The sequence below is a fragment of the Vespa mandarinia genome, chromosome 8, assembly GCF_050613455.1.
Source record: "Vespa mandarinia isolate Hongniang chromosome 8, ASM5061345v1, whole genome shotgun sequence".
NCBI classification, from domain to species: Eukaryota; Metazoa; Arthropoda; class Insecta; order Hymenoptera; family Vespidae; genus Vespa; species Vespa mandarinia.
This window is the reverse complement of record NC_140817.1, coordinates 5901165-5923882: the sequence shown is the minus strand read 5'-3', so window position 1 is coordinate 5923882 and position 22718 is coordinate 5901165. Positions and strand designations below refer to the sequence as shown.

Below are 22718 nucleotides of genomic sequence, written 5' to 3'. Positions count from 1 at the left end.
GGCTGGTAAATACTATCAATGGAATTGTATTTTACGAGGGCCCTATTTTTCTAAATTTGATTTACACTCTTTTACCGAACTTAGGAATTCCAACAGGATCGTTTCTACTCATGATATTGCTTTTATACGGTAATATTCGATAGTGGAATTATACACCAAACGTTCCAAATCTTTATCGTCGAACTTCGAAAGTATAATTTTTTTTAAGTGAAAACAAAAAAAAATATATGTATTACAAGAAAATTAATTATCAATGTTTTATATGGGAATATTTAACGCAATGTATGCAATAGGTGATGGAATTTTTTAATTGCATATTGAAAAAGATAGATTATAAAAATTATAATTATTAAACGATAGATTATATTTATCTTATCTGTAAATTCACCAATGGTTAATATCGTTAATAATAGTTAACCTCCAATTTTCAAATAGAAACATCAAAATGCAGTGTTTGAAATGAGAAATACATATGTACATTGATATTGAGTATGTACATGGTTTAAAAATTTGTAAAAAAATGCTCGAGTTCATTTAGATTATGTTCAATATTTTATTTTAAGTTTGTAACAGTATCTATAGATATTCAATTTTTATCTTATTTTCTCTTATAAAATGTGCTTTCATAATTTGACGAAAAAAATTCAGTACACACTGTATATTTATATACATATACGTTCTTATTTTACTCTGTATAAGTTTATATATATATATATATATATATATATATATATATATATATATATACACATAGTGTCTACATACTAAAATAATTATGGTAAAAAAAAACTATTTATATTTGTCGTACCATTGATAAGTAACAAGAAAGAGTTGAGAAAAAAAAATAAATAGCGTTTTTTATTTATTCTAGTTGAGGAACTATGTGTCTGGAATGAAATATTTATCAGTTTTCAACGTAATTGGTCTGATTATAATAACAAGAAACAAAACAGCATCATCAAAAGCAAGGAAAATAGTCTTACTTCTTCGAAAAACAATAAGAAACTTTTTTCGGAGGAAAATATAAAAAAAAAGGATCGGACTCTTCTTCTCGAAAAAATTCAAAATCGAAGAAGATCTTTTGATTCTTACAATAAATCTAATAATCCCTTTTATATTAATTCTATTCTAACAGAACATATTTTCGATAATAACATAACTACTTAATATGATGACAAAATGGAATGGAATACACGATGATTGGTATTTAAGGGAAAAAAATGAATGCGTTTAAAATAAAATCGCGAAAACACACGAGGTAGTAAAGAAGAGTTGAATCTAAAGAACACTTATGTAACAAAGGCATGTTTGCTTTCTTAATTTAGATAATTTACGGAAAGTGTAATAAAAATTTCATTCACCTACCGACTTAATTTTTTGTTCACATAGAAGATGGCAACGCACTAAAGAAAAAAAAAACATTTTAAAATGAAACTAATAAAGCAAACAATGATTGCTTATCGTAGCGTATCCTTTTGTCGATTGTGTTTTTTTTTTCAACTACAAAATATATAGAACGTCTAAGAAATTTCCATACAAACTTTAACCGACATATTATACGTTTAAACATAATACAAAAGTATCATATAAACACAAGCTTACAATAGTTTTCTCAAACAGTTCTAACACTAATATAGAGAAACGTTATATTAACAGTCCGTTCAAAATTGAGTCAGTAGAGATAAATAAAACATTCGAGTGTAAGCAAAGAACTCCAGTTATTGGTTGACATACGATAATCAATTGTTGAATACAGAAGCGAATTTACATGGATCATTTTTAAACATTAAATGTGTTACAATTTCTGAAAATTGTAAATACAATTAATCTTGTCCCAATCACATGCATTTGTTTCCTTTTACTGATTCAATTCATTGGCCGGACTACATGTAAATCATTCAAGAATCAATTCTTCTTACCGTAGCATTGAGTAAAGAAACTTCTAGATCGAGGACTATATGTGGACGTCGATGTTAGAAAATGATGATAAACTTACATTCATGCTCGCTAGGTGTCTCTTACTTCGTACGATGGGAATTTCATCGTGTTCACATAGAAATTGTCCTCTTGTGCCGGTTGTTGCTGGTTGATTATCTGTTTCTCGTAACGGTTCGAAAGTAGATAGTTTTCGTTTGAATTAAAGAAATATATACATATACGTGTATCATTAAAACATTAATTGTTTTCTTTGAAAATAACGAAGAAAAATCGTTTGTTGTTGACCTGTCTTGTGGCTTCTTGTTTATTTTCATAGAAAAAGCAAGGTATGTGTAAATTCCGTTATATTAAATACACTGAGGTTAGAGCTCTCCGGAAATAAAAGCCGTTATAATTCGACTTTTATTTTCTTTAATACTTCTTTAATATATTAACACCAAGGTTTATTTTTAAAAAATCTATTATCTCGATGAACTTATTTTTAATCGTAATCTTCCAATAAGGCCACGATTTCGTGTTTCCATTGTTTACCAAATTTTGGAAGGCGCGAAATATCCCTTGTCTACGTTTGAGTGATTCGTTTGTATCGATGTCGCAGAAATACGTGAATATATTCATATCGAATGGCACTCGTTATAAAACACATGCAAAATTATCACGTGCTCGATAATTCGATGTCACGTACAAGGGAAAGTTGATACGCACACATTGAATTCTATTTTTGCAAATGGCATCTCGCTTGCGAAACATAACCTCACTTTTTATTGCAACTGTAAATTACGAAATATAATAATTTTAATATCTTATTTAAATCCGGAATGTAATGGAAGGATTTTGTTACGTATAATATATCTATATTTTGTAGGTGTTTTTTTATTGTATTTGCGATACATTAACTCTGATATAACAAACAACAAGCATCAGGTAAAAAATATGATAATTAAGAAAATGTTATTTATGAAAAAATTTTTTTCCTTTCAAATAATATTTTTCTTTATGATCACTTGGACAACAGTTTTGCACCTATCGTTAAAAATTTTTAAATTTCTTATTTATTACCAAAGCTCGTTTTCCAAGTGTCAGGCATTGTTTATCCAAAATACCTGATTATTTTATTTTTTTTTTTCTTCCTTAAACATTAATGGACGAATCATAATTCACAATCCTTTCATTTGCAATATATTTTGTTGGCTTAAATTTCATTTTCGCTGTAACAAGTCGTAGCAAAAGCTATTTTCTTATCGCACATATTCAATCGTTGCTTAAATTGGCTGGAACGATGTTATACTAAACTATGCACTTTACAAACATGCTTATTACTCTATTTATAAGGCGATTGGATTGTACTAAATAAGAGAATAATAAAATTGTATTATATTTCAAGATTGAACCTTGAAAGAACAAGTTTAACAGATTTTACTTTGCTTTTTAACTATTTTAGAAATATAGAATACAAAGGAAAAAGCAAAATATTATAACTATTAACAAGATAATGATAATTATACAAACTAGTATACATTTTCAATCATACTAATTGTCATTAAGTGACTTTGCTAGCTACTAAATTTTACTAATATATATAAAAAAAATTCATAAATTTTACAGAAATTAATGCAACTATATACAGAAGAAAAGCCATCTATGGATATATTTAGAATTAATCAGCTGATCCTTATACTCTTCAATACGCCTTTTTTATTTTAATTGACTAAAGCCAAATTACCAGAAACAGTTACTGTATTTTTAACTTTTCAAGCTTCATCAAATGATAAATAGATTTTCATTTAATTTATCTGTATTAATTGTTCTCAAATTTTGATCAGTTAAGTAGCTGTTTCTTGCAATATGACATAATTTGACTGTAAACAAAAGCTAAAATACAAGGGCAAATACTGTTTGTTCTTTCAGTCTGATACCCTACCCTGAATGTCAAATACTCTTAAGAATGAGACCTTTAATAAAAATATACATAGGCATAGTAACAAGAATGAAAATTAAATTTGATCTCTAAAAATACCTACATAAAACTAATCCTTCCAATCAGGATTTACTCATGTCAAAATAAGCTATCTAGAATGATTGGGATTCTCATTAACCGGTACAAAATATTGTATTTAGAATATTATCTAACTGCCTGCCACTATTCTGTCATGTGTTTCGTAAAGATGAAACTTAAGTAAAAAGTGTACGAAGCGTACATAAACTAATGTTCTTTTGTATAGAGAAATTTATAGTGCCTTCGAGATGGTCAATTTCATTGAATATTCATGCTCGATAGAGATTTTTCAAAACGGATGCCAACGTGACTTTCTGATACTGTAAAGATCGAAATTTTATAACTATGATCATAATTACGTGTGTATCTTCCGCGACATTTACAAACACTTATATCGCCATCAAATGCAAAAGCTTTCTAAAATGGTAAAAGTACAGCAGCACGCCGATATTCCGTATTAAATATATAATGTTTATAAAAATGATCGGTCATCGACTTACTGCAGAACTTCATCGGACGATTCGTATTTAAATCCTTATCAAATCATTAGATCGTAGTTACACTCCGAGGTTCAATAATATAACCTATATACCCTGGAAGTGCAATGGAACGATATTTTTATACCGACACATCATCGATCTCTAGTATTATACTATCGTATCTCGCATATATTTTTTTTATCACATCCAATTACGTGTGATTTCAAATCACGCGTAAAAAGAGACGCACGTACGTACGATCTTTATTCCTCTTCTTGGCTTCGATGTACCTTGAGAAAGGTTAGTTTTTCTCTCTCTCTCTCTCTCTCTCTCTCCTTGTTCTTCTCATCTTACTTCAGAAATCCTCTATCGCAATAGACACCAGTCGCAAAATGACCTTAGACCTCGAAGGCCTCCCACTGCTACGCAATCATGGCTGCGATTGGACTAAAACGCATTATCTTGCTAAGCAAAATCCAAGCTACCGAGGCGAGAGCGCACAGGGTTACACCACCCCATCCAAAATCCATGCTCCAAGAGGTCGTAAAACGACGTGCTTTTAGAATGGCACGTGACACCGGTCCGCCTATCACGCCATCTTCCGGACCATTAATTATACGAATACCTCGGTCTTGAGCTCTCTTGAAGTGTATGATGGTCAACGTGAAGAGCGCAAATGTCGCTGCAATTTCATAAATTTTTCTATTATTTTTGTTCTTAAGTACTCTTTAACCTCCAAATTTTATGAGACTTTCATACATCAGACCAAGGCAACTGACAATAAATGTATATCGTTTCATCATACTATTTTCCCTCTTGCTTCTACTGTTTCACAAGACTAACTGTTTTCATCGAACATCCTTTAACTTATAATCGATTTACAAGTTACTCGTAAACATTCAGTTGACTAGCTTTGTGTATGATTCATATACGTATTTAATATACGTACAAAAATAATATATACGATATACATAAAATATTTTTATCGATTCGTCGTCATTCTTCATTATTATCAAATATCGATCATTCGTTCGATCAATATTTTTCTTCATTAGAGAAAATGAGAAAAGTAAAAAATAATTGCTACTTTACGACTCATCATGAAACATTCCACGCATTGCTAAAATTAACCCATTGTTTCAATTGGAGAGACTCGAATATTTCGCTAATTATGAACCGAGTATGGTCATTATGCTTTAACAGATTAATTTTCACGATCGATATCTCACCTGCCAATAAATACATCACTCCTGTAACAAGAACGGCTGATATTTGATGTCTGCACAAGCCAAAAAATCCTATTAGCACGGCGGTGCCGAGGATTATCAGACAAACGAGGGAGCAAGAAATACTTAAATTCTGCATCCCTGTAACGATAAAATAGGTCACTATGCAATATGTAATTTAAACTTTTTAATCGTGATTAAATTATTTATGAAGTAATAAAATAATTCAAGAGTAATATAGAAAATCCGAAAGTAAAATTCATTAACGAAACGTTAGATCGCGTTTAATTAACAACTTTGATAAAGTCAAGGATCGTTATAATCAAAATTTTGTTTAGAACGGCTCGGTACAATTTCAAGATTTTCAACGTTTTAAAAATTGATGGGTTTTTTTTTTTATAGAATTCTAATTTGTAGAAACATAATCCTAATATATCAGTTTTATTAAAAATTTTAAATAACGTCATTTTAAATTTCTTTATATTTTAGATATTCAAATAAATGAACTTTTCAATATAATCTTAATAACCTCTATTGTTCGAATTCTTATCGGCACTAATTGCTTTTTTATTAACTCCTTCGGAACCAAAGTCTCATTATAAAACAATCATCAGACGCTAGTATTTTGTTCCTACTTTTCATTATTTCCATGAAATAAAGCAATTTAAACTGCTGTTTATGAACTACTAATTTTTTCTTTTTTCACCTTAAACTCAAATCGATAACAACTCGTAGATACATATTTTTAAGTACTTTATTATAATAGATTAATAAATAATTTCCATGATACGAATCGTACGTTTTCGTATTTGTTTTTATAAACTTGACGTTCGTATAATACAGTTGATTTATATACGATCTATATAACATAATCCTAATTCGATTAAAGCCAATACCATTAATTCCAAAAAATAAAAGATGTCATAAAGGCTCTTAAAAATCATGTCGAGAATCGCCTTCGAGATGAGAAAAGAAAAAGAAATGTCGATTTGACTCACGATTCTGCCACGCAACGCGGATTTCTTCGTGTGCCTCGTCGGGTGTCAAGTAGTTAATGCATCTCTCTTGCGGAAAGCCCACCTGACCCAGTAGTCGTATTTCGTCGTCTGAAAGTTAAAAAAAAAAAAAAAAAAAAAAAAAAAGAAAAAGAAAAGAAAAGAAAGAAAGAAGAAAAAAAGAAAACAGAAGAAAAAGATCCCTCTCTTTCTTTTTATCTCGAATTATTGTTCTATGTTCTATTTTTTATAGATTCGATGATTCATAATTGATCAAATTTAGCGGTACGACGTTACTCCGGTCGAAAAGGTCGAACGACCATAGAGAAAGGGGGGGGGGGGAAGAGAGAATGCACACAATTTCATAGTTGAAATAGTAGTTTGTATTGCTCGGTGCTTAGCGTGACCAAGAGCCATTATACGAAGGTATAAAAACGTACGAGGAAACCAATTATCTCGTTGCACGCACCTTCCAAATCTCCAATTTCATGTCTTACTAAATTCGAACATACGCGTGATATCACGACCTTTTCGGAAGAAAGTGCATTGCAAAAATACTGTGTAAATTTCTATATCATAAAATTGAATGAAATCGATCGTTTATAGATTAGGTTTATTGTTTACATATTTCGCGCGGCATTATGTTAATCGAAATTGATTAATTTTATTTATTTTTTTTTTTCTTTTCTTTTCTTTTTTCTTCTTTTTATTTTTATTTCATTATATTCTGCATGAAAGAAATATTAAAATATGATATTCATAAAGAAAAAAGAAAAAAAGTGAATGTTTGCATTAACTTTTTTGATCAGCTTTTTTTTCATATTAAATTAATTTCAAAATATCAGAATATCTTTCGCACGTATTGCAAGCTAAACAATAAAAAAGATATAGTATAAAGTGTACATAAGTATTAATTGGAATATGGAATCTATTACAATATTAAAATTTTTAAATTTTAAAATTTTATAGAGTACATTTAGATATCTACCATTGTATAAATGTTGTAATGTAATTCTTACGAGTATAAATGGATACTTTTTGTAGCTTTTCATGCGAATACATTGTTTATTTGTTAATTTTTATATAAAATCTAACTATAAAACAATGCAGCAAAAATATGAATAGTTTTTCAATAAATTTTCAATTCATTTTGTTTCACCTTACAATAACAAAATTTAATGGTGCCGTCTTTATTGCATAACGCGGTTAACAAAAAAAAAACGACGTTCCCTTTTATCCTTTTATTTCATTTTCAAGGCAAAACATTCTCATAGTTTGAATGCGTACTCGGTTTGTTATATGAGGTAAATGTATAGCGCGTTCTATAATTTTCTTTGCAATGAAATTAAATCTAGAGAAAAAAAGAGAGAGAGGGGGGAGGAAGGAAGGGGCAGTCGAGTTTTTCAATTAAATTTTCCGGATTCCTCTGCCGTTTCTGTCGTCGTCATTGTCATTGTCGTTATTGTCATCATAGGCACGAATGCTTGACTTTATTTCATTAATTATTCAAAAATAGCTGAAATAACATTAATCCTCAATTTCAAATTGGACTTTGATGTTGACAAAATCTTCGATCTGTTTCTATCTTATGAAACATTCTTAATATAAGATCGAAGTATAAGAATCTGAAAGGTTCTCGTTTTTTTTTTTTTTTTTTTTTTTCTCCTTATTCGCTGTATCGTTCGTTTCACTTTCATTGAGAGATAGAGACATAAAGTTCTTTTCATTCTCCTTGCCGCGTTAAACGAACAGCCTAATTTTTTTATAATTGTGATCGCATTGTTCTAAAAAGTTTTTGATATTATATATATCCTTTTTAATCGCCGTACATAAAATATTGGTTAAAAAAGAATAAATAAATACTCGTCATACTCGGAAGACTTAATATTTTAATAATTCAAATATATCAAAATAATAATATTGAAATTTATAAATAAACATATTAAGTGATATGACCTTACATATACAGCCATACATCATAAAATAATAATAAAACAGTAATAATAATTTCCTTATAAACGTAAATTAAAAATGAAAAAAAAATATATATATAAAAATTGAGAAACCATCGGTATTAATTTATTTTAACGTATTCATTGTCAAAACCAATCTTGCATAAATCTATATAATCATCTAATAAATTTCATAATTTTTTCTAAACAAAAAATACAGTGGAATTAACTGTACATTTTTTGTAAATGTATTAATGTAATATAGCTATTAGAAATAATTAAAAAAGCTTTCAAATATATGTACAATTACAAATGGCATCTATTAAAATTATTTATATTCTAATCAAACAATTAATTCGTACGATCAAAAAGGCAATTGTCACTTGAGGCTCGACTTTCGTAAAGGAATATCTGAAATGTTCACGGTCACGCAATACCGAATGAGATACTTCCGATAAAATGTATAGATCCTAATCGAGTGATCGATAAAACCGGGACAGACAGAGTCAAGGTGGTATCTCTTCGAGTAGACACGCCCACGCAACTCTAAATCGCTCTTGTTTCCCTCTCTCTCTTTCTCTCTCTCTCTTTCTCTCTCTTTCTCTGTAATGTCAACAAGCATAAAAATATGGAAGTACTTTGAGAAAGATATGCCTTGAAAAATCAATTTTCGAAGTGAGTCATCGCATCGAAATAAACATATGCTTGTTCGATCCGAAAATATTTTGTCACGTTATTCGAATTGTAGAAAATTAAATCTGACGATAATACGAGATAAAGATTCAAAGACAAAATTCACTCACCCGATAATGAGACGCACATCGTCCAGATTCCACCGTGCATGGGTACCAAGAAAGAGCCACGTCTACCACGATGATGATTTCTGTGAGCAGGTGGTGCCTCTAACATTGCCACTTGATCATCCAACCATGTGAGACTAACATTGGCATGAATGAGGGCTTCTTTATCCCAGCCAACCTCCTCCCAATGATCGGTCATTATTGCTCCACACAACAAACCGGTTGCTGAAAAACAAAAGATTGATATGTCAATAAAGAAAAATGACAGAGAAGACGATTTTATTCAAATTAAATTCTAAGATGATATGGATCGTGACAAAAAGAGGATTGAATAGTTTCTATATAAAAAACCAGCGTATTAAATTTGAAATTAAGCAAAGTCTGATTCATTATACCGCGAATAATTATTCAGAGTGATTATTCATAGTGAATGTTTCTCGAACTCGGAATAACAAAGTCTCAAAAGAGAATCGACCGCTTGCTAACTATACTTCGACGTTTTTATTTGTAAACTTTGATCTTCGTTCGGGAAGTAGGACGTTTAAAAAAGTGTCACTTTCGTGTTTTTTCGTTAAAAATATCGTCAGATTTTCAGACAAGACAAATTTTCCAAGTAGTACAGGCGTAAGAGTTCTTCAGAATAATAGAGTTAAAGAAGCACTTTCGTAAACACACGAACACTACACACGTATGTGTCTCGTTGTGAAAAAGTGTTAAGTTCGGTGAATTCAACCGGTGGTTGTTGGTCGTGTTGAACTTCTGATGATGAAAAAAAAAGAGCAAAAGAGATAGAAAAAATTTTCTGAACTATATGCATGTTAAACCTTTTCTTAGCTAGCACAAACATGGTCCTTGCGAATTCGCGAATACATGTATATACACTGAGATAGTCCTGACCTTTTGACCTATCTCTCCCGATAAGTTCGAGAACGAAAATTCATCTTTGTTGCATAATAGAAAAAGTTCTCAGGTATTTAACATTAATGAATATGATTTGTTGAAAGAGAGATTAGTTCGTCGCTTCTTCAACCACGTGTCTGGAGATGAAAGAATTTACGCGACATCGCATAGATAATATTTATACAATAATAAATTTTTTCAACAATACTCGTATTTCGATGCGTCATACTTTTACTGTGCGTTACACCCTGCGAATTTGTCAACGTTGCAACGGTATCATATTCTAATCGGAATAGAAAAAAAAATGGGTAATGCTTTTTTTCGAGATGAAAAAAAAAGGACATTCTTCCTGTTATTATTTCACATTGTCACCAAGAAAGAATTAATAGAATGGAAGATTCGATCGAAGATGTTTCATCGTGTTACAACATACATTTTCATCTTCCTTTAATGAAGAAATTATAACAATTTGTGAGGGAATGTGTACGGTTGTGATTCTTACGTAAAACGTTTATCGGCCACGAATGAGAATTTAGAGAAAATAAGACGAAATGGAGAAGAGAGAAGGAGAGAGAGAGAGAGAGAGAGAGAGAGAGAGAGAGAGAGAGAGAGAGAGAGAGAGAGAGAGAGAGAGGACGGAGAGAAAAAGAAAGGAGCGATTGAGGATGGAAAAAAGAGAAGGATAAGATTACCTGCAAAGGTAAGAACGAGCGTGGCAAAGAGAAAAACGAGACGCGGACCAGGGCCCCTGGGTACACGAGTAGGCTCCATCCGCGCAGGTGGTGCCCAGGGCAACCACTGGCAGCCCACTGATAGCCGCGAGCACCACACTGATCCTCGCTCTCTCGCTCGCTTTTCTCACTGACCCTCGCTGCGAGCATCGCCACTACAGTCGTCCTTTTCAACGTTGGAATATCTGCGAGAACGCCCTCTACATCTTGCGTTTTGCGAAGCGTACGAAAATCGACCGAACTCACCCCACCTCTAGCCGGATGCTGCGGACAACCCTCTTTTATCTTTCTTTTTTTTTCTTTCTATTTCTCTCTCTCTCTCTTTCTCTCTCTTTCTCTCTTTCTCCCTCGCTCATCTCTCTCCCTTTTTGCATTTTATCTTTAACATTCACTTATATTTAATTATTTTATTTATTGTTACATCTATTTCCTAACTGATTTAGCTTCATTCAAATTACAAAATATTATACATCAATGGGAAAATTCAATCTGAAATATAAAAAATCGTGATTTATGATACCATGGAATTTTGATCTTATCATATTAGTGTAATTATAAATATAAATCAAATGAATTTCAGTAAAGTTAATTATTGCTTTACATCATGATCTTTTATATTATAGTATATTTTTCTCATTGTACATACATACATGCAGATTAAGTAAAGAGGACTAGTAAATAATTATAATAAAAAGAAGACTTGAAGTAGGCAATAGTCTTTTTTTTTTTTTTTTTTTCTTCTTCTTTTTTTGCTAATTCTCACTTAACGTTAAGAACACAATAATTGCAAATTGAAGCTTATCTTTTTAATTAGGTACTGGTGAGTAAGTTTGATGTTTTTATTTTAATTCACTTTCTTATTTCTTACTTCAACGTGTTAACAGAAATAAATATATCTATTATAATTTTTTTTTCTTTCTTTATTTCGAGTTTACAGAGAAATGTTTAAACTTTAATAAATTATTTTTTTCTTTCTTCCTTTTCCCAATTCTCGAAATGAGAAGAAATCTAAATTTTTAAATCTCATGAGTGAAGATTTAGAAATAAATTAAAATGTCTGTTCCTTTTATTATCAGATGGCCGATATCGCAGACAACGTACCATTCACCGATCCTGCAACCGCGATTTCTCAGGGTAGGCGACATCTTCTTGTACGTGATTACACGATGGCCGTGACTGCACTTGCCCAGGCTTGCGAATTGCTAGCAAAGAAGCATGGTGATACGGCGGACGAGTTAGGCGAACCATATCTTCTCTATGGACGTGCACTCCTAGGTCTCGCTAGAGAGGAGACTGGTGTTTTGGGAGGAGGAATACCGGGTTCTGAGGAAGCTCAAGGTGAGGAAGATGCAGAGGACGACGACGAAGACGATGAGGAAGATGAAGCTGAAGAGGAAAAGCTGAGTAAAGTGGATGAAAAAGAAGAGGAGGAGGAGGAGGAGGATGAGGAGGAAGAAGAGGAAGAAGAGGAAGAAGAAGGGGAAGATGAAGATAAGAAAAATAAGAAAAATGAAACCACAAAGACAACTACCGACGATGGCTCTTCGAAGAAAAATGTGAAGGATGAACAAGATAAAGAAATTAAGGAAGAAGATGTAAAAAAGAAAGAACATGATGAAAAAGAAATGAAAACCTCATCAGAACCTGAAAGTGAGAATATTCCTAAAAATAATGAAACCACCGATGCTTTGGCAACTTCATCGAAACAGCAAAACGGAAAAATACAAGAAAACGGTCAACACGATAATACCGAGGATATAACTAAAGATGAAGAAGAGGACGAGGTAAACAATCTTCAGGTAAGATAAATAAATAATTTCCTTTTCCAATTAATAGACGATTGAGAATATCAATCTGAGAGAGAAAACAATAAATGAAATAATTTGTATTGAATAAAAGGTCGCTTGGGAGGTGCTAGAATTAGCAAAGTTAGTATTGCTGAAGCGAGGACCACCAGGATGGAAATTATTGGCCGATTCCTACCGATTACTTGGGGAAGTAGCCATGGAAGGAGGAAATCACAAAGGAGCACTCAACGATCTACAAGGATGTTTGAATCTATTAGAGAAGATCGATCCACGCGAGCCTAGAGCTATTGCTGAAATTCATTATCAATTGGGATTAGCTCATTCCTTGGGAAATGATTTTGATTCTAGCATAGAAGAATTTAATAAAGCTACTATGCTTTTGGAATCTCGTATAAAGGAACTAGAAGCGATCACTGAACCACCAAAGACTGACGATCCTTTTTATACCGTCGAGGGAGAGATCCAAGAACTGAAAGATCTCCTTCCAGAGATTCGAGAGAAGATCACAGATATGCAAGATTTTAAACAGGAAGCTTGTAAGCTCGTTATAGAAAGTCTTAAAAGTGAAGTTTCACGTGGTAGTTCGAATGGTGCTGGACCTAGTTCAGATACGTCATCATCATCGGCTAGTAGCTCGACGAATCAAAAAATATTAAAACCAGCTAGCGATATATCGCATCTCGTGCGAAAAAAGCGTAAGAATGACGAGCCTGAAACGGAAGTCTCTTTGCCGCCATGCAAAAAACCCACACCCGAAAAAACTGTCTGAACGTAGAAAGTTTTAATGATTACGGTTTAAATAGCTATTACGAACTTTCGCGAGACTTTCGCTGGGTGAACTAGATTTTGTTATACATGATATTTAATATAGGACGAAAACAAAACTCAGTTTTTATTTCAATAACAATGCCTCGAGCTTTTTATTATTTTTAGAATTCTCTTTAATATTTCTTTTTTCCTTTTTTGTTTTTTTTCATCAATGGAAAATATATGAGGTAATTTCTTTACAAAATATGTTTCTTTTTTTTTTTTTTCTTTTTTTTTTTTTTCTTTTTCTCCATTTTTTACATGAAATATCGTGAACGTTCATTTATTTATTATCATGCGATACATTTAGTTATAACGCATTTGTATTGCTCTATAAAAAATGGATCTAGTTTTCGCCAATAGGACTTTGATGTAATTTGTTAGGAGTGAATCTAAGGTTGTTTTCGTGTGCTAAGTTTAAATAATAAAGATTGACATTCTGAATTTTTCTAAATGCTTGAACATATTGGTTTTTCAACCCATCGAAATCTATTATTTATGATTACAACTATTATTTTATCGTTAACGATTAGAATAATACACAAATATCACTATGGACGGAATCAAATTGTACGTCGTTGCTACATGATAATATTTTACAACTACATAATAATTGTGATACGTAAAAATTTGGTACAAGTAATGCACTTACTTTCGTTTTCATTCGCCTAAAAGTTCCTCAATATCATCGTCTTTATCAGAACTTTCCTGATATTGAATCGATGGTTTATATCCCAATGCTTCTAACAAATTAACATTATAATAATAACTGAGATTTATGCCAGGTACCAAACGTTTTAATTCTTCAACACTAGCCCGAGCTTTTTCTGTATCTCCCATGTTCGCATAATGTTGAGTAATAGTAGCAAACAAATCGCCACGACGTACAGATTGTTCTAAATCGGAACCTTGAGAATCAAGTAATTGTTGAACTTGCGATATCGCTGTTTCCGTTTCGCCTCTGTCGAATAATCTATGAAAGAAAATAAATTCTATTTACAAAGTATCGTTATTTTATAAAACATTATGGAAAAAAAAAAAAAAAAAAAAAAAAACTATCAAATATTTATATACCTTTTAATATCTATGTAACGTCTTATTGCTGCCATTCTATTATTGACTAAGTCGATAGCTCTTTTATGAAGATCAGGATCTCTGGGTGCCATTACTTTAGCAAGACATCTACTTGCTTGATTTAATGCATCTAAAGCTTTTTCATAGTTTTGAAATTCGTCGATTTCCACTTGAGCACAGGCCACATAGAAATTGGCTAACAAATCCATTGCTTTGCCCTTCGAATAAAAATTAATGATATTCTTCAGAATCTCAGGTTGATTTTGCCAATCCAATGATTGCAAATAATTCCCTGCCATTATATAAATTTCTCTTTGTCTTGAAACCTGTGCGAAAAAACAAATCTTTTCCGTATCGCCAGATTTAAGTAAAGCTTTCATGGCTCTTAACTTATTTCCAGCTTGTGTGAACTTTTTAGTAGCTAAATGATAATTTCCTTGATCAAATGCTATTTCACCGATTTTTTCTAATGTATTAATCCTTCTCTTCTCGTGTTCTGCATCATTCTCTACTTTTTCTGTTGTCATTTTTTCTGCAAGATCTTCGGTTAACGTTACATTATGCTTTTGCATTAATTCTAATGCCTCCATGTACTTTTTACCAATAGCAAATAAATCAACAGCTTTATCTATTTGATCGTTTTGTACAAAATACTCTGCACACTTCTCGATAAGGACAGGATCGGAATCGGCATTAACGTCCATAGTAATAAGCTGTAAAGCACTATATTGTTGTGTCCTAAAAGCTATATCCAAAGCTTTGTGTAATAAACCAGCTTTATGATAAAGCAGAACAGCCCTATCCAATTGTTCATTTTCTTCGTAATATTTCGCAACTTCTATTTGCGATTGCCTGGATGCTAAAACTGCCAAAGGCCACAATTCTTCAGACATGTGATGTTCCTAATTAAATACAAATATTACACATTATTTGACAGTAATTAAACTATAACTCTTTCGCATATACATTACCTTGCATAAACGAATTGCGTTTGTATATGCCTTTGCTATCGTATAAAAATGGATAGATTGCGATACATTATTTTTCGATTCATAATGTGCAGCTAAATGATATGCAGATGCAGCATGGTTCGTTCTTAATACAAGATCGCATACTTCATCTTCTCTATTGAAATAACACAATAATCTTGTCATGGACAACGTATCATTAGCTTGCTCATATAAACGTAAAGCTGCTTCCATATCTCCGGTCGATTCTATGTACTGAGCATGCCAATTTTTTATCTGACTAAAATGTTATAAGATAATTGTTTATTTAAAAAAAAAAAAAAGAAAAATAGTATTCAAATTGTACATATATAATACTTACGGATCGTCGCAGTTATTTAGATATCCTGCAAGTTCTCTTGGTCTTGAAAGTAACATTCTTGGCACTTCAGATCTATGACAATCAGCTTTTGTATACATATCGATAGCCTCTACAACTTTTCCTTCCCATTCAAGAACCTTCGCATAATTATAATAACTTGTCTTTTCCCGAATTTTGTTTTCGTTCGATGCTAATTCTATGGCTTCTTTAAATTTATTACGAGCTTCCAAAAGTTTACCCAATAGATCAAGTCTTTTTGCTTCACGAAAAAGACGTTCAGCATCGTTCTGTCAAACATTCGACGTATATTATATTTTCTGTTTAATTATAGATTATAACTTTGTTAATCTCAAATGAATACTTACATACAATCCAAGTTCGACCGCTAATATACCAACTTTAGTCTCTAAATTTAAACTGTCATCCTGCATTGCTTGTTTCAATGCCTTTGCTGCCTTAGCTTGTTTCATATGGCCCAAACATAGAAGAGCCATATTCAATTGTTTAGTCTTTACACACATTCTTGCTAAACTTTTCCAAACAACTTCGTTTTTAATAGTTTTTATAGCTTTAAAAGCTTCATCCATATTAGCCACACTAATATGAAAACTAAAATCTAGAACAGCTTTTTTAGTAACGGGATCGCAATCTTCAAGCTCTTCGAAGTCTCTCATAAGTAATCGCATAATTTTACTATCCTTTCCAAGTACTTGTTCAGAATTTAAAATTATTATATGGGGCGATTGTACCCCCAATAATCTGCAGTTCTCGTCTTCTATTGATTTTACGTCTTGAATAGCAATTCCGTAATCAGAAGTAGCAAATAGTGAAACGAATACTACAGCGGCCTAAAAATTATGAAAATCCTTAATTGAATAAGTGTAAGGGTTTAGAAACTAGTAATAAAAAACGTGGATCATACTTCGTCATCAATTTTGGTTGACTTTGATGATGTTTTAGATTCTCTTGTTTCCAATTTTTGTGCACGACAAACTAAGAGCCTGGGATCTTCAAAATCCCAACAATGAGCGGTAACCAATCTACCTCTACATTTCATAGCTCTGAAACATAAATAAATCTATAAATTGACAAAATATTGAAAAGTTATTATATTTTTTACTATTATTACTTACAGTGCAGATTCATCATCGATCACATCATCTGACCTGGCAAAATCAAATTCATGCATTTGATCACTTTCTATGTCCCATACATAAAGAATTGAACTAGGCATTAGATTGGTCATAGCAACAGTAATAGACACACATCGACAATCGGAATTACATTTGGCTTCAATAATTTCAGCAAAGTCATTAATAGCTTCGTATGTTGCCATAGCCCTAGTATGTAGTTCGATTTCCCTTTTACTTAAATCCCAAATTTTTAAGATACCATTTAATGAAGCGACTGTCAAATATCGACCCGTAAGGTCCATAGTAATTGGTTCTCCTTCCTCCGGCATTGTAGGTAATGTTTGTGTAACAGTACCTTCTGTTGAGCGCAATTGAATAACGAATGGCGTCAAGATAATCAATGTGTGTTCATAAATCAATATCTTTTCAGTATCACAAGCAAAACTTCCTATAATATTTGCACTTAACATATTATCCTTATTAATCTTATAAACTACAACTTGTCTACTAGACGAAACAGCTGCATATTCTTTATTCACAGCAACAATCTGTACTTGAATGTCGGTTTTGAGTGTATGCACTTTTCCGTCTACCTCCAGTAAAATTTGTGTTGGACTAAGCTGGCTTGCACACACCCCGTCATTGTATGCAGCACACATTGATTGTTGATGTAAAATAAAAACATTCGTAATACAGTTAACCGCTAGAAGGGGATTTCTTAATAAGGTTGCACCCCACATCAATTGTTTGACAGTACCATGAATTGTACATGACTCTGGAATACTAGGCCAACGATTTTCATCAGAGTCATTTACAACTTTTCCTTTCCATAAATAAATTGTACCTAAGTTCGTCCCAGCAGCTAATGTATCTGCATTATATTTAATAGAATATAAATGGATATTATAAAAAAGAAAATATCTTAGTGAATTATAATGCACAACAAATACCATTATTTTTGCAAAAAGATAAACTTGTACAGATTTCCTGAGGTGTGGCAAGATTACCAGTCAATGAATCAGGAGGTGACAGAACATATGTGTCTCCAGTATGAAGATCCCAACAACGAACTCCCAGTTCTCCAGTTAAAACAGCTAATGTATTACCACCAACCCAACATATAGCAGGACCAGTACGAGGTATATCACTTCGACCACTAAGTTTCACCTGATCAAAAGTATAAAATAATAAATGCACACGAATATCGACTGAAAATATATTAATCACTTTGAAAGTACCTTAGTTATTTCTGTTAATTGCCCAGTAATTGGATCTGTTTGGTAGTATCCAATATTTAAACCTTCTGTCATAATTATGATAGAATCTCTTATTTGATGATGCAATAAAAAGTGTAGTGTAACACCATCTGTATTGAGAACTTCCATGCATTGCCCTTGAGCATCAATAAAATATATAATTCCATTTGAAGTTCCAATATAAAAAACATGATTATCTTTCCGAGTTGTAATAGATGTTGGTGCGGCAGTTCTGGGACGCCAATAGCTGAATAGATCTAATGCTCTTTCATCTCCAGCTACTGCAGCTTTTGCCAAATCACTAAATTTTATTTACCATATTACATATATAATACATCTACGTAAATAATAATTATGCTTCATTTCACAAATAATTCAAATTACTTATAATCCATGCTTGGTTTCATTGGAATAAATGCAATATGTATGAAAGATCCTTTTAATTCATGATGAAAAACCATAAGCAATTGACCCCTAGAATCAATTTTCCAAGCTATCATAGAACCAGCAGCATCCGCTGATACCAATCGACTTCCATGTGGACTCCATTGTAAAATAGTTATAGGATCATGATGAGGTGTTATTATCACATTAAATTCAGTGGTACCTGTATCACCTGGCCAAATCTATATTTAAATAATAATACATATATAGTTGATTAATATCACTTATAATCACATTTAATAAGGTTGCACCTCCAAATTTTTTTTTTTTTTTTTTTTTTTAATAAGATTATAAAATTATTAACCCGTAGCTCTCCATTTTCCCATCCTGCAGCTAGCCATCTTCTATCAGGATGCCAACCAAGAGCAGTTACCTGAGCTACAGAATGTCTTGAAGATTCCACATCTTGTAAAGGCTCTCCTTGATCGTCATAAACTGTTACAAATCCTCCCTTGTCTTGGGAATATGCTGCTACAGCTAACAGCGGATAATTAGGATGCCATGTTGCATGAGTACTTATTGAAGCAGTTTCTGGATTTTGCACCCGTGTATCAAAATATAAAGACATCTTTTTATCTGTTATATGAGTGCAGATGGTTAAAAATTTACATAAAAATAATTATAAGATATTTTTTGATTATCATTTTGATCACATTTTGTCTTTAAAAATATATTAAACCAATAAGATTACATGTATATGTATATACATTGTTCATTAATAAAAATATTGCTAATCACAAAATATATTAATTTATATAAAAGACTTTTGATGAAGTAAAAAATCGAAATATTTCACTATTTTCTTTTTCACAATCGATTACGCTTGATTATAAAGTTTATAACAATCGGAAAGTATAATTGTATTGGAATCGAGGCTTGATTCCAATAACCAATTTGATTTTGTTGTCAAATAGGTTGCTATAGAAACCAACATAAACATGACAAGCAGGATTGCCAAATTAAACGATATCTATCTTATAACCTCATTACTAATTACTGCATTATATTTCATGAAAGGCGCCAAAATTCTAATAATTTGAAACAAATGATGAAGTTATATTATTTATTTAAATAATTCTTCTATAATACGATTATGTATATCCCATTTATGGTTTTTTTGAATTAATTTATTCAATTTTATTCATTTAGAACTTAATAATTAAAATAATAAATATAGATTAAAATAATAATGTACTTACGCGTCCTTTTATTAATGTATATGACATTATTATAGAAACACTAAAAATAGTAATAAGAATACATTACCATTATATTCATTAATCATTACTTTGAATATTTTTTTTCAATTGACACAGTTCATTTTCTAATATGCTTATTTTCTGAAAATTTTCAAAAAAACGTATATTAGAAAATTTTAAGATATTTTTAATAAAAAAAAAATATATATATATATATATTGAAAAATGTTGGGTAAGTAAAAAAAAAAATATTTGTATAAGCAGTACTCAATGATTAAAGCATATAATTACACAAATCAATTACCTTAAGGTAATTCTGACGCTGATTTTCAGCTGTTGCATCAGCTGCTACAAGAAGCAGTTTATATTTTTCTTCTAATGAATCGACAAGAGAATTTAATTCATATTGTTTTTCTGAACACAAAGATGTGCATAAGTCAGTCTTCTGTCCTTGAAATTGTATATACAATGACTTAATTTCCAAATCTTTGTCCTGTATTGCAAAAAAAATAAATTTTAAAGAAAAATTGAACTACAAAATCATATTAATTGTAAATGTTATAACCTTAAGGATATGGTTAATTTTTTTTTCATAATCATATGTAAGTTTGTCTTTCGATTTTTGAAGCTTTAATATAGTCTTCTTCAAAGTTATCATTTTAGAAACTAAATTCTCATTTTGATTTTGAGATACAAGTTCCATTTCACTTCTCATCTTATCAAATTCTTGTTTCATTATTGCATTTTGATCTGTTAACATAGCTCGTAATTTACCATCCTGAAAGTATATATTTAAATCATTTAATATAAAAAGTAATATTCAACAATCTGTAATTTATAAATAATTACATCTTTTGTCTCTATTTCAAGCTTAATTTCCATCTCTTTAATTTTATTTGTCAATAATTCAGTTTTCTTATTTCCTTCTTCATCCTTTTTAGATAATTCCAATTCTTTCTGACGAATTAAATCTACCTGTGTATTTATTTCTAAATCTTTTACTTTTAAAAGAATTTCATATTGTTGGCGCATGGATTCTAATTTATCCATACATTGCTTCTTTATTGCATTAATCTCTTCTTCCTTAGGAAAAGCTATTAAAAATCTTATTTTTCTATATTCAGTATTTTTTACTTCTTACCTTATCATGAATAATTTTGTCCAACTCTTGTGACATTGTAAGTAAATTGTTATTTAAATTTTCATTTTTACATTCAGCCTCATGTAATTGAAATTTCAGTTTAGAAAACTGTTCAGCAACTTTATTTTTGTACTGTTGAACATTTTCTTTATGAGTAAATTCTAGAACATTTTTTATTTTTTGTGTCTCTAATAATCTAACAAAATAAATTAATGTTATATTCTTCTTACACAAATATATTCTTATAAATAATCTTATATTTCTTTTGAATGTAAAAAATCTATAAAGCTTACATTTACACTCACTTAGCTTTCAGTGCAGTAACTTCAGAAGTTAGTTGCCTTATATTAGTATGCAAATTTTCATTTATTGTATTAATTTCTTGGTATTCTAATAATTCTTGATGTAAAGATTTATTTTGCATTTGTAATTCTTTAATGGTAGCAATCAGTGAACCAGTATCATGCCTATGTATTCTAAACTGATCTCTATCTATTCTGTTATCATTATAAAATTGAACTGATGAAGATGGTTTAAATGTAGATAAACATTGACTTGTACTTGTAGAATTTGTATCTTGTATTCTCGATGTAGTATTTTGTGAATATGTTTTATAGTCATTGCTTCGCTCACATTTGTGATATGACGTTGTACTAAAATCTGACAGATCACTTAAGGATGAACTAATGTTAACCTAAATCATAAAGTTATTTAATTAAGAAAAATATATATAACTATATTTTAAATAATATTATACATTAGTTATTATAATATAATTAATAATCATATAAATATATAAATATGAGATTACCATGCGATATGATTTAGGTAATGGTATAAGAGAACCTAAAGGTGGAGATTCACTAAATACACCTCCTACATGACCTCTTTTTAATTGCTGATATAATTCTAGAAGATACTCATTTCTAAGACTGCGTTGAGAAGAAGAGAGATTTAGTTTGTCAAGCCAAACTTTGCATAATTGAGCATCTGTCACAGATGTTAGTTTTAATATAAAAGACTTTACACTTATTAATGTTTCTTTAAAAAATTCATCTTGTTTAAGAGCTTCTTGTTCATCACGGTCTTGGTGCTGTGACATGATTTTATACTTCTTGATAATACATTTTAATAATATGGAAACATACTGTTTTAAATTAATGTTAAATTAATATTTTGCATAATTTTTTATATGTATATTGAACTTTAATAGATGTAGTAATTATTTGACAAATCTTTTCATAAAAAATGCAATATGGCCATAGATGTTATAATATTCTAAAAACAAATGTCACTCTACTTATTTTTGTAACTAGAAAATATTTTCTTTGTCATCTCATTTATACAAATATATTATACTATTACAGAAATACACTATTATTGATAAATTAGATTTATTATCTTTATTTCATTCTCTGATTCAATTTTATATTACTTTATTTTTTTTTTGCTTTACAGATCTATTGTACATTAATAAACATATTTAAAATGAAATAGATTTATCGTGCAG

General features: G+C 30.7%; 4 protein-coding genes across 14 annotated transcripts; 1 reads left to right on the top strand and 3 right to left on the bottom strand.

Moving 5' to 3' along the window:
- Window positions 1-2032: 2032 nt before the first annotated feature.
- Window positions 2033-13756, top strand: Nasp (Nuclear autoantigenic sperm protein). Its single transcript, XM_035885095.2, has 3 exons — window positions 2033-2264; window positions 12094-12816; window positions 12917-13756. Exons 2-3 carry the CDS (start codon window positions 12094-12096, stop codon window positions 13592-13594), a joined length of 1401 nt encoding a protein of 466 aa, XP_035740988.1. The 5' UTR covers window positions 2033-2264; the 3' UTR covers window positions 13595-13756.
- On the bottom strand, window positions 2258-14426 carry LOC118449885 (uncharacterized). Of its 9 annotated transcripts, none has more exons than XR_014982421.1 (7): window positions 10979-11173; window positions 9390-9611; window positions 6638-6745; window positions 5643-5780; window positions 4672-5095; window positions 4435-4527; window positions 2258-2708 (listed from the first exon to the last, which is right to left on the bottom strand). XR_014982421.1 is itself a non-coding variant. In XM_035885049.2 (5 exons), the coding sequence occupies exons 2-5, from the start codon at window positions 9583-9585 to the stop codon at window positions 4836-4838; spliced, it is 702 nt and encodes a 233-aa protein (XP_035740942.1). In that variant the 5' UTR covers window positions 9586-9611; window positions 14285-14426; the 3' UTR covers window positions 2784-4835. The 9 variants fall into 9 exon arrangements, 3 of the variants coding, with proteins under 3 accessions (XP_035740942.1, XP_035740912.1, XP_085514870.1); XR_014982420.1 differs by lacking the exon at window positions 2258-2708 and adding an exon at window positions 2783-4254; XR_014982419.1 differs by having other exon boundaries at window positions 4435-5095.
- Window positions 13246-20086, bottom strand: rempA (intraflagellar transport protein rempA). 2 transcript variants are annotated; one of them, XM_035887684.2, is made up of 12 exons: window positions 20068-20086; window positions 19173-19444; window positions 18809-19050; window positions 18407-18725; window positions 18119-18335; window positions 17169-18039; window positions 16958-17096; window positions 16401-16883; window positions 16036-16322; window positions 15678-15954; window positions 14707-15608; window positions 14293-14605 (listed from the first exon to the last, which is right to left on the bottom strand). In XM_035887684.2, the coding sequence occupies exons 2-12, from the start codon at window positions 19434-19436 to the stop codon at window positions 14293-14295; spliced, it is 4314 nt and encodes a 1437-aa protein (XP_035743577.2). In that variant the 5' UTR covers window positions 19437-19444; window positions 20068-20086. The 2 variants fall into 2 exon arrangements, with proteins under 2 accessions (XP_085514854.1, XP_035743577.2); XM_085658728.1 differs by lacking the exon at window positions 20068-20086 and having other exon boundaries at window positions 13246-14605.
- On the bottom strand, window positions 19312-22438 carry LOC118451286 (uncharacterized). 2 transcript variants are annotated; one of them, XR_014982416.1, is made up of 8 exons: window positions 22020-22438; window positions 21514-21902; window positions 21209-21404; window positions 20917-21150; window positions 20633-20845; window positions 20372-20560; window positions 20068-20208; window positions 19312-19444 (listed from the first exon to the last, which is right to left on the bottom strand). XR_014982416.1 is itself a non-coding variant. In XM_085658734.1 (8 exons), the coding sequence occupies exons 1-7, from the start codon at window positions 22308-22310 to the stop codon at window positions 20146-20148; spliced, it is 1575 nt and encodes a 524-aa protein (XP_085514860.1). In that variant the 5' UTR covers window positions 22311-22438; the 3' UTR covers window positions 19375-19444; window positions 20135-20145. The 2 variants fall into 2 exon arrangements, 1 of the variants encoding a protein (XP_085514860.1); XM_085658734.1 differs by having other exon boundaries at window positions 19375-19444; window positions 20135-20208.
- Window positions 22439-22718: the final 280 nt, after the last annotated feature.

Coding starts and splice junctions, on each gene's coding strand:
- LOC118449885 (XM_035885019.2), bottom strand. CDS start 11,057: ATGGAGCCTACTCGTGTACCCAGGGGCCCTGGTCCGCGTCTCGTTTTT. Junction 6,746..9,389: donor GATGTGCGTCTCATTATCGG/GTGAGTGAATTT, acceptor TTTAACTTTCAG/ACGACGAAATACGACTACTG. Junction 5,096..5,642: donor AGTGATGTATTTATTGGCAG/GTGAGATATCGA, acceptor ATGAAATTGCAG/CGACATTTGCGCTCTTCACG.
- Nasp (XM_035885095.2), top strand. CDS start 12,094: ATGGCCGATATCGCAGACAACGTACCATTCACCGATCCTGCAACCGCG. Junction 12,817..12,916: donor ACGAGGTAAACAATCTTCAG/GTAAGATAAATA, acceptor ATTGAATAAAAG/GTCGCTTGGGAGGTGCTAGA.
- LOC118451286 (XM_085658734.1), bottom strand. CDS start 22,310: ATGTCACAGCACCAAGACCGTGATGAACAAGAAGCTCTTAAACAAGAT. Junction 21,903..22,019: donor TACCTAAATCATATCGCATG/GTAATCTCATAT, acceptor TTTATGATTTAG/GTTAACATTAGTTCATCCTT. Junction 21,405..21,513: donor GTTACTGCACTGAAAGCTAA/GTGAGTGTAAAT, acceptor TTATTTTGTTAG/ATTATTAGAGACACAAAAAA.
- rempA (XM_035887684.2), bottom strand. CDS start 19,436: ATGTCTTTATATTTTGATACACGGGTGCAAAATCCAGAAACTGCTTCA. Junction 16,323..16,400: donor CGGTCGAACTTGGATTGTAT/GTAAGTATTCAT, acceptor AATGTTTGACAG/AACGATGCTGAACGTCTTTT. Junction 15,955..16,035: donor CTAAATAACTGCGACGATCC/GTAAGTATTATA, acceptor ATAACATTTTAG/TCAGATAAAAAATTGGCATG.